Raw genomic sequence first — 11,078 nt, forward strand, 5'->3', positions numbered from 1 at the left:
GAGTTATCTACACAACTGTGCATATAAAGCAAGCCATCAATTTTAAAGTGCTACTTCAGATGAGGATAGGACAGAACATGTTTTAAGACATTTAAAGAAAACACTCTGCCTTTTATAATTTATGTCATAAATATCAATCAAATAAGGGTTAAAATTTTCCAGGGCACTCTCTCCTGTCAGATGTGAAGTGTGACTGTCTGCTCACGCATCACTCTGTAGGACTGTACGGAGTGAAACTAAAGCAAAAGCCACAGAAGCAGAGACTAGAAAATAAAACCAGGTAAAATAGTGTACTAAATATATGGACAAGTAGGAAATCTACATTTTTGCTACAACATCACAGATGAGAGTAAATTAAAACTTAATTCCAAGTGAATCACAGCAACTCTGGCAAAAAAATTATTCCAGATGCATGAAGTCGCTGTTGTTTCGTTTTGATTTGTTTGTTTGTTTGTTTGTTTGTTTTAAGCTGCTCACTGGGCTCAGACTGGTTCAGTCTCGCCTCTCAGCTTTGTTTTTCTTCATTTGTTTGTTTGTTAGTTTTTTTTTTATCCAACCGGTAAATTCTCAAATGAAGCTCCAAGTTTTCTGCTGCGCGTACGACGACGGAAAAATTTCCCAGCTGAACGTGAAGGCAGCAGGGAGGATGCACGTCAGCGCCACTATTGGCACTCATGTGTGTCCCTCAGGGCCGAGTCTCCGCCTCCGGTTTATTCAGCAAGACTGAAGTCAAGTTAGATTTCCACGTTGAAGCTCAGAGCTCGGACAGCATCCTGCCCTGCGGGTCCCTCTCTGTGCCGGAGGACACACACAATTTTGTTGTTGTCGTTGTATTTTTTTTTATTTTTTTTTATTATCAGTATTATTTTTTGTTTGCTTTTCATTGCTTCAACAACTTTTGAAGCTTCTTATGAAGTCAGCATGACTTTCAGGAGGCTGAAAAAGGTGAACTCCAGCGGGCCTGACTCTGGACCGGTGACCCAAGACGACATTTATTTCCCTTCGTCTAAGTCCGACAGCTGCAAGACCATGGACTTACCCTCCAACTCCTCCGAGGTTTATAACTACAAGACTCTGGCTTACTCTGGAGGGACGCTGCCCAGGAACTTCAAAAAGGTAACAACAACAGCAACGCCAACACTTTTTAGCAGCTTTCATCTGTGCCCTCATTCATTGGCTTCTCTCGCTGAAGCTGACAAGACTTCCTTTGGTGTTTGCGGTTTGCATGTGTCTGTTAAACAACAAACTTTGTTTTAGCTGGTTTAAGGTGATCTTCTAGAATAATTTCATTTACTTGTTTGCCATGAACACATTCTCAGTCCCAGTTCTGTGGATGAGCTCTCTAAAATCTGTCCAGGGAGGTTTTACTTTGAGACAGAAGGGTTGTTGTTTTTTTTTTTTTGTTTGTTTGTTTGGGGTTTTTTTTTTTTTTTTTTTTTGAGAAGTGGCCCTCTGTAACCTGACTTCATCTGAAAACTGCTTAGGAAGCTGTTCATCCAAAGGCATCTCCCTGAGAGTCCACCCAGGGGGGCCAGTGTGGACCACCCAGACGCTGGGACTGTTTTATGCTGTGTCAGGTAGACCAGGATCCAGAGTTGTCCACAGTTATACAACTTAGCATGGTGACCACTGATCCATCGGGTCCTCAGATAGATGACGAAGATGACAAATGTTTTTACATCATGCTTTGTTGTCAAAGAGAATATTCACAAGTGTGGGCATCAAGAAAACAACCAATCAGATGTCCATGACCTCAAAAGATCACCAGTCAGTTTTAAATAACTGTAGATGATCAAATCAAGCTTTGTGTTCAGGCCATTCTAAAGAAATAATGAAACTTTGGACTGAACGAAGTGAGACATTGTCAAAGACGTTTCCAGGTTCTGACAGCTTCCGTCTCTGATGGTCAAGAAAGACACCAGACACTAACCGATGTTGCATAACACTTGCTTAACGTTTGCATGACTGGAGGGGGAATCGGCACATTTTCCTGGTTATTGTACTGTATCCTCTTGTGAAACATGTCCCTTTATTTTCCTCTGAGTTCTTGGCAAATGTGGGCGTCCCAGTGGGAAGCTAGTTTAAACCAGACTTGTGTATCACTGTAAAGAGAAGCAGGCACAGTTATCCACAAACTCCACGTACTACAAGTGTTCAGTAGCAGGAGTGGGGGGCGACAACAGTGCATTGTGGAGATCCTGTTTGAGCCACCCCCGTTGGTCTCTGTGGTTAGTTGGGAATAAATGCACTCATTGAGACAGGCACGGGATAATTCTGTAAGTGTTGGGACATAAAGAAAGTAACATTTTACTACCCAAAGAAGGCTGCAGCACAAAGCAGCCTTTCATAGGAGCAGCATTTGAAAATGATTGAGTTGGAACAGAGGTGGATTGATTGTAAGCGATTTAGTGGAGCCTGCCGGACAGATACCTTCCTTATTTATACAGTTAGGTAGGGCACAGTCCTGACCTGCTGTGGACTTGGACTCTCACTCAATGCTCTTATTGTGACTGAGGCCCTCGCCACTGTCAACTAAGTCAACTTGAGCTATTGAAAATTTTGTGAGCTGTGATGCACAGTGTACACAAGGAGCAGACAGACGTGTATTTCCAGTTTCGGTGATAATGGTTTTGTGCCAGCAGCAGTAACTTAAAAATACAAACACATCAAACACACGTGTGCGGCTCCAGGGCTGAATGGGTTTGTTGACGCGCTGTTGCGTACAACAATAGGTGTGTCCAGGAAATGCTGGGGGTTTACCCCTCCCGAGTAATCGTGCGTAAACCTCATGCAGGTGTCTGATGAGCTTCTCATCTTATTTCGTTTTCTCCTCTCAGGGTGGCGGGCTGCAGAAGTGGAAACCCCTAACGCAGTCACCAGAACCACAAAGGTACAATCTGCCTCATCCTCATCGTCACTGACATTCATCCCCGAAGTTCCTCCTCACTTCTTGTGTTCTTTCAAAATGAGCGTGAAAGGCCTCCATTCAGACTGTGATCTGTAATGGTGGCAGACATTGTTATGTATGATATTCTTGAAGCTGGTCCTGATTATTCATGTGTGTTTCGGTCTCTGCTGAGAGCTTTTGTGCGGACAGACCCTCGTACTGACGTCACAGACGCTGCTGGCCACAGAAGAAGTCCTGTGCAGCACGCAGGCCCACATGGAAGAGAAGAATCAGGATGCTGTTTACTTTCTCTAATATCGGTCCTACATTTAGGATTTCTTCAGACAATATTTCCTTTATCACCATTTAAATATATTAATTCCCATTAAAAAAAAAAACTCTGTATGGTCGATAAAATTCTCTTTAAGTGAAAACATCATAGTTTCTCAGATGTCTTGTGCCTAAACAGCCTCGTCAAAATTCAATTTAATGAAAAAGGAAAGAGAACTATTCGTATGGCAAACCTTTTATTCATAATACAGAGCGGTTCACTGTAGGAGGGAACAAAGAAGAATTGGTAACATCAGTTTCATCAGTTTCCACCAAAAAAAAAAAAAAAAAAAGGTACAAGAAAAAAGAAAGCTAATGAAACAAACCTCTCTCTTCTTTCCAGGAAGGTAGTTGTTCTCGAGAAAAAAGAAGAAGAGGCGTTTGGTTTCGAGATCCAGGTAAGAGGCTTAACAGTTCTGGGGTTGGGTTGTTTCTGAACCCTGTGAGCTCCATTTAACAGGATTTCCCTGATCGGTCGCATCTCTGTCAACACATGAAACTGACTGAAGCATAAACGTCGTGTCCTGTGAATCTCTTAATCCGACCATTTGCCATGCGTGTTGAGGGTCAAAGGTCATGCATCAGTGAAATAACTCCATGTTGTTGTTGTTGTTGTTGTTTTGTTTTTTTTTTTTCCTCCCAGTATCTTTATTTCACGCTGTGGGTTTACTCAGATGCTTCCCATCTAATACCTGCTTAGCGCTCATCCCACTCAGCAGGCAGGAGCGTCGCACATTTGACCTCAGTATCTGCGTGATCTCTCTCCCCGCAGGCTCTCCCCACAAAGCCAGCTCTGTCAAACAGGCCCCATACTTTAAATATCTCTCCGGCCAATTATGAAATGATTGCAACAGTAAAGATATTGCGAGGCTTCGGTGCGCTGTTTAAAGACGTGAACCGGTGAAGATATGTTGGTCTATTTCTGGTTTTGTCGGAGGTTTCCGCCCTTCCTGCCTGCCTGTGGCCAGAAGGAAGTGAGATCATGAGGGCCGGTTTGATGGTCAACAGAAAAAGGCTGAGATGAGTTCAGAGACTTTTCCTCTTTCCTTGTCTGCTATGTTAAAAGCTCGGGGCTATGGAGCCAGCATGCAAATCTGATATTTGAGTGATGATATTTGCATGGTTTTGTTTTTTTTTTTTTTATATATATATTTCAGGCAGCTGAATAGTGAAGCTCGTATTAAAGCGGCTGCCGGCTCAGACACAGGCAGATCTGAATCATTGCAAATTTCCATAAAACCAATTCATCCAAGTTGGACTTAAACAGGAACGCTCGGCTCTTACAAATGGAAATTTCAGTAACTTGTGTGCTATTTTGTGACACTTGTGTCTGTCTTGACTGACTGTCAGCCTCCTACAACTGACTGATAGATCATGTGATAAGGGGAAGTCTGTCATCTTCTGTACAGACACGGGTGACTGAAACAGGGAAGATAATGCAAATACATGTGGAAGTAACAAACACGGTTTCTAAGACAACTAAATATTGTAACTTGTCAGTGGTGAAGAAACTCAGATCATTCACGTCACTGTTGGTGCCCATAAATAAACTTCATGTTCTTCGTAGCAGAGCTCAAACAGCTGAACAAGGAGAACTAATTCATTCCTAAACTGGTTTATGAATCATTTCTAATTGATCATTATAAACAGAATATCCTTTTGTTGTGGGTTTGATCGCACAAAGCAAAACATGTTAACACTGTTCCATATTTTTAGAAGCAGTGATCGACCAAATTATCCAGCAATTGAACAAATACAATTAAGCGTTGTCATGTTGACAGCAGGCTCTGTGAAGAACTGCTGCTTCTTCGTGAACGTGTGTGTCTGTCAGTTCAGCTTCGTGCCTTATCAGATAAGAAAAACACTTGTCTTTGTTTGTGTGCTCGTGCTACGTCTTGGCATGTTCGGTGACATTATCTGGTTTCCTGCCTCATCCAGTAGATTTCTTCAGCATTGCCATTCACGAGTTTATCAGCGTTGTGTTGCAGCACCACATGATTTCACAACTGCTGACCTAAGTCGTATTTTGCAACACAATTCTTACGAATTGAGTGAAATCGTTGAACCCTTTCATTTTCTCACACTGTTTGGTGTTCACTCTCTCTCAGACCTACGGCCTCCACCATCAGGACCAGAACTCTGTGGAGATGTGTACGTTTGTTTGCAAGGTGCACGGAGACAGCCCAGCCCAGCAGGCAGGCCTTAAAGTTGGTGAGTGTCTGGTTTTATTTTCCTTGTTTTTTTTTTTTTTTTTTAATTTGTATTTCCAAGCCTAAAATAAACTGGAAAATACTTGAAATAGACCAGAAGGGATGTGAGCGTGACAAGAGCCTTTGGTTCAGCTTGTCCTATTTTGTGTTTCCCCAGCTGACACTTGTGTACTACACGTCAGCAAAAATCACCCGAGTTTCAGCCGCCTGTGTAGGGAAGTACAAACAACAGAGTTTGCCTACTCATTTCCCAGTCAACAAACAACTTAGTGAGTGATGATTCGAGCCAACAGATCCTCGCCAGCTCCTCTCATCAGTGAGCCAGTTAGAGTAAAGCAGAGACAGTCGCTCCATCGTCTGAAAGGATTTCATTTTTATTTGGCAAACATGTCTCTGCTTCTTTTTTTTTTTTTTTTTTTTAAAGTCCCGAAAGACAGAAGCAGCATGAACATTTATGTCAGTATGACTTTACAATAAGACTTCTTTAATTTGGTTTTTGACGTTTGTAAATCATAAATAAACAATTACAGGCAAGTTATGTCAGTTTTCACACATCGATGTAGGCTCACTGTTCGGCATGGTCAAGTTAATACTCCTCTTTGTGTGTTTTGTTTTTGCATACCGACAATCTGTCATATTCATACCTTGGAACATAATGAGGACAGCTGGGGATATCACGTGCAGCTAATAAAAATATATTGCCAATAATATATTGGTGCTAAAGTTGAGGCCAAATTACATTTTTTGGACCATAAATCAAACTTTAGAAATATCTGATGAAGGAGAGAGGGACAAATGCCAAGCAGTGGGTCACTGTCTAAACAGCTTAGGAATTATTTATTCGGTTTTAGCATGCTGATGAATTATCTAGTTATAAAACACAGCTCATAAATCCTTTATAATGGGGGCCTTATTGTCAAATTTTACGGTTGCCGTCATCAGAGAGGAGACGATGAGGAGAAACACTAAAGCCTCTTTCAACTCCATAAATATCTCTGCTTCTCAAACTCATGCGGTTCAAGCTTCCCGCTTTCCACCTCGTGTCTCAGTGTGTCAGATAAGATCCTTTCTCAGCCGTGCAATATGTCACTTCAGTTTCACTTCCTACATTCCCCGCATGCTTGCTCTAGGCCTATTGTTCTCTGCATCTTCTTGCGAACACAATGACCTCATCGCTTTAGGCAGGCCAGGAAAAAAAAAAAAGAAAAGGGTGAAACCTAACAAAGGCCATCGTCGCACGCATGAGAGCCCTCGCCACATCTAATAAACACTTCACACTTTTCTGCCTCTGTGGAAGTTTAATGGCGTGACACTCATAGATGCACTACACAAATGTTGCACAGTGATTAGTCAGTCCAAAGGAAATCTTATCTATTCATTATCAACTTCGATCCCTCCGTGTGGCCAGATGGAAGAATTTGCTGCTGTTTCTTCTATTAACTTCTCGTTCATTGAAAACATTTGCGTTTGGACAGTAAGTCAGATGAAACAAGAATGGGAGATGTTTATTTTCAGATGTTATACGAGCATTTAATTGCATAACTGTAACTGTAACTGTTTTATGGCTCAAACGGGTCGAAATAATGTTCACACAAGGTCCGTGCAGTTCATTGATGATGATGATGATGATGATGATGATGATGCCACGAGTGCACACGCATGGTTCTCCACATTTGTGTTGCACATGTGTAATTTCATTTGCATCAGACAAGCCTCAGATGGCTCCAGGTTTAGTTTTTGAAGCCACAGGAAGATCAGTGTGCGTCCTCATCAGAGTGCTGCTGGTTAACACACATTGTGTTTTTGTGTTTGTGTACAGGGGACACCATTACAAGTGTGAACGATGCCTCTGTGGAGGGATTTCGACACAAAGAGATCGTTCAGCTCATCAGGGCCTGCGGCAACACCATCAGGTAGATAAATTCCCAAAAAGCAACGCAGATGTCTTGAGATATGATGTTTCACTCATTTTTAAAGCTCATACATTAAATTCCTACATTGCTATGTTTGATTTGCTCCAGAAATAATTAGTTTATTTAGCAGAAAACTGATCCATGTGGGAACAAAGACCAAATCACTCATGTCAGAGACAATCACATGACAGGCAAATTATAGCAGAGACGCATCAAAGTCTTATTTTCTTCAGAAGTGCGTCTGTTGTCCTCTCCGTCTCAGGGAAACCATGTGAGGAAAAAGAAAGAACAATTAAAAGTTTCCCCAATAATGTTAAACGACAAAATAAAAGTTAAATTAGGACACATGGTGGGGGGAAGATGATAGAAAAAGTTCGACTGTGGCTGGTTTATCCGAAATCTTTTATGGAAGAACAAACAAACTGCCTTTGTGATTTTGTTTTATTTTATTTATTTTTTTTTTGTGCGTCTTAGAATCATCAGATTCTTAAGTGAATAGTAATTTGAAGATGTCACCTCAGGCTGTCGGAAAATTGACATAAAATAAGTTTTTATTTTTATAGACCAATGAATGAGTCAGGAAAATAATTAGCAGATGATTCAGTGAAAGTCGCTGCCTAATTGGAAAAAGAACATAGACCTTTTTTCTGTGACATTTCTCGGACCAAAGGAGGAAAAAGAAGCAGCCTATATATATATAGAATTATTTGATGTTTAATTTGAACTCTTCCTTCCCTGCTCGTGAAAGATTAAAAGGGCAGTTAGCGTTGTTGCCCCGTGTGCGAGCTGCTGCTGGAGAACTGAGGTGAACCACATCAGAGCGGCTCAGACTTTACAGACTGACATCACCAAATTATACCTATGACAGCAGTGCATATAAAGTGTTAGGCTGAAAACGAGTTCAACAACCCCCCCCCACCCCCCCACCCACTCATGTGATTCAAAGGCTTTGCAGCACTGAAGTGTCTGAGTGGAAACTGAATATGCCCCCTCCCTATAAACTGTCTCACACCAACCCACCCGTTCCCACCAGCGACTCATGAAAGGGACCTTTTTATAATGTGGACTTTTTACACGACTGTTATAGTTTTTATAAGAGCTTCCTGTTACACTTATTAGCTCTGTTGCCTTCTGGCTTTTCACTTGCAGGCTGGAGACGGTCTACAGCGACTCCATCCGAAAAGCAGAGCTGGAGGCCCGGCTGCAGTATCTGAAGGTGTGTTCCTCTCTTTAACCGTTGCTGCAGCAGTTTTTCACGATTTGTCAGCCGAGAGTCAGCCCCACACACACACACACACACACTATGTTAACATGCTGGATATAGACACCACCTCCCCCTCCCTTCACACCTGTCCTCCCCAGCAGCCACCACCTGTTGCATCAGCAGTTTGTCCGGCAGGCCCGCTGGTCGACGCAGACATTCTTCGCTCATGGCTGTTAAAAAAGCAGCTCAAGTGAGCGAGCTTTTCCCCCAAGATTACAGCAGCTGTCCCGACGCTAATCCACTGCAACACAGCCGCTTTCTGAGAGACTAAGCCAACATTTTAAAGATTAGCCGGCTTCTGCTGTTGCATCAGAGCAAATGTGGGATGGAGATGTTGATTCTACAGTCCCACTGTAGAATCAGTGATACACTCATGTTAGTTTACGTGTCAGTTTGTGGTGTGAGAGCAGCCTGTTATTTCTCACTGATGCTTTTTTATTTCACGCTTGGACTTGAATTTTTAATTGAGGAAACTTATTTTTGTTGTTTTTCATGGACTAATTGGTTGTTGCTGAGATTCTTCACCGTAATTCATTTAACAAATATGTCTTTTTGTCCTCTTCAGCAAACTCTTCATGAGAAATGGGACGAGTATCGGTCTTTGATGGTGCAGGAACAGAGGCTTGTTCACGGTAGGTCATCTTTTGTCTTAAGTGTCATGTCAGTTCAGTTAAAAACACTTTCCACCAGATAATCCACTCCATGGCAGCACTTGATTGTGACCTTAGCATTCACAAAAAAAAAAATGAAATCCTACGTCTGAAATAAGAAATGCCTCGTTTGTCCGTTGTCCTGACCGCCCTCCCTGTCTGCTGCAGGTATACTAATGAGTGATGCTGCCGTGTACGAGTCCCTGGAGTCGGCCGGTGTGTATGGCAGCCTCGGCGTCCCGAGCCCTGCTGCGCAGCGAGCCCTTCGCGGCACCGACAGCACCAGCAGCAGCGCCAGCTTCCTCAGCACAGCCACGGAGGACGACCCTCTGTACCAGACCTGCTTGTACCAGGGAGACGGCAGCGTGGACTCGGACTGCAGCAACGCCAACAAAAAGAAAGAACAGCCGGCGCCGTCGCACCGGCAGCAACGCCTCCGACCGGCCAGCGAGCTCTTCACAACGGCCAAAACGCAGCTGACCCGCAGCGCCAGCACACGCAGCTACATGAGGGGGTCGTCGTCGTCGTCGACATCCACCTCTGGCGACAAGCAGGGGGGGTTCAACATGCTGCAGAGGAAGCCCAAACCGAAAAGCTTCCGAAGGCGACTCCTCAAATTCATCCCCGGTCTGAACCGTCCGCTGGAGGAGGAGGAGAGCAAATTGTGAGCAGCAAACAGAGCTGTTCCCTCTAAACAGACTGAAAGACTTTGAGCACCAGCGACTGTCAAACTAAACTGCCAAAGAAAACAGAGCAAGGCATCCCGAAGATTGAAGAAAACGAGACCAAAGTGTAAAGGCTCTTTGTTGAATAGTTAGACCAACGAACATTTCTGTGTTCAGCGTTTCATGTTTGTACATAACTTTTGTTTTCTTTTCTTTTTTTTTTTCTGTTTTAAGTTATTTATTTATTTTGACTTGTTTGGTTCATGTACAGAAAGAAGCATTTCTCCGTTTTTACTGCATGTAAAACTTTTATTTTGACAGCTGAATAAATGACCCGTCATTAATGTCATTTTTTAAAGTTTGATATCTGTTTCAGATTCAGATTGATCCAGTTTTTGCTGTTTTCCGTCTCTGTCACGGTTTCTAAAAATAAAACACAAAGCGCTATTTAGTGCAGAACTCGTAAGAAAAGCTGTTTTCTTTCACAAGCCACAACCATCTGTGGGAACTGGAGCTCCCAAACGTAAATTAGCGCTCAGGCCTCGAGAGCACACACAGTCTGTTTGTAATTTCCCTCCAGTGTAGCTGTGACCTTTTCCACAAGACACTGTTGAATTTAGTAGGACTTCAACTTTTCCTCCTATTTAGGAAAGTTATCACACAACATTCGCATGTTACCGTGCGGTTTGGGATAGCTTGAGGCTTTTGGTGGCATGAAGCATCCAAAATGGAGGCTGTTGTGTCGGCCATGACACAGTTAATTGTCGGGAGAATAGTGAGGAATTTGCGGAGAAAGGCATGACCCGAAATTCCAAACACAACCGCTCTCTTTCAGCTCCTGCACACCAGAGCTGATTCCTCCTCTTCCACACTCCCATATTCCCATGGCATCTTCAGTTGTCCTGCAGCTTGCTGGGCGTGTGTGTGTGTGTGTGTGTGTGTGTGAGTGTTGGGCGGGGGCTGCTAAGAGTCTTTTCATTCCTGGCTCCCAGCTGACCCATGAGGTCATGGTGGTCACTCTCTCTGTTGGCTCTGTGGCTCTGATCCCTTTTGTCCTCCGCCGCTCATTCACAGATGCATCAAGAGTGTTGATGATGGCGAGCGATGGTATGCGGCCATGTGTCGGAGCCGGGCCGCTCTCTTCTTCATGCCCTCCTCT

At 43.3% G+C, this 11,078-nt stretch overlaps 1 protein-coding gene across 1 annotated transcript; it reads left to right on the plus strand.

Annotated features, from left to right (window-relative positions):
- Positions 1 to 766: 766 nt before the first annotated feature.
- tamalin (trafficking regulator and scaffold protein tamalin) lies at positions 767 to 10,379 on the plus strand. Its single transcript, XM_029507435.1, has 8 exons — positions 767 to 1,116; positions 2,838 to 2,890; positions 3,561 to 3,615; positions 5,326 to 5,428; positions 7,247 to 7,340; positions 8,490 to 8,556; positions 9,170 to 9,236; positions 9,423 to 10,379. Exons 1-8 carry the CDS (start codon positions 922 to 924, stop codon positions 9,920 to 9,922), a joined length of 1,134 nt encoding a protein of 377 aa, XP_029363295.1. The 5' UTR covers positions 767 to 921; the 3' UTR covers positions 9,923 to 10,379.
- Positions 10,380 to 11,078: the final 699 nt, after the last annotated feature.

Source organism: Echeneis naucrates, chromosome 7 (assembly GCF_900963305.1).
Source record: "Echeneis naucrates chromosome 7, fEcheNa1.1, whole genome shotgun sequence".
Taxonomy (NCBI): domain Eukaryota; kingdom Metazoa; phylum Chordata; class Actinopteri; order Carangiformes; family Echeneidae; genus Echeneis; species Echeneis naucrates.

What these genes read in the sequence shown, in the direction of transcription:
- tamalin (XM_029507435.1), top strand. Translation starts at nt 922, where the DNA reads ATGACTTTCAGGAGGCTGAAAAAGGTGAACTCCAGCGGGCCTGACTCT. An exon ending in CGTTTGGTTTCGAGATCCAG is followed by an intron (nt 3,616 to 5,325) that starts GTAAGAGGCTTA and finishes ACTCTCTCTCAG; the next exon opens with ACCTACGGCCTCCACCATCA. An exon ending in GCAGGCAGGCCTTAAAGTTG is followed by an intron (nt 5,429 to 7,246) that starts GTGAGTGTCTGG and finishes GTTTGTGTACAG; the next exon opens with GGGACACCATTACAAGTGTG.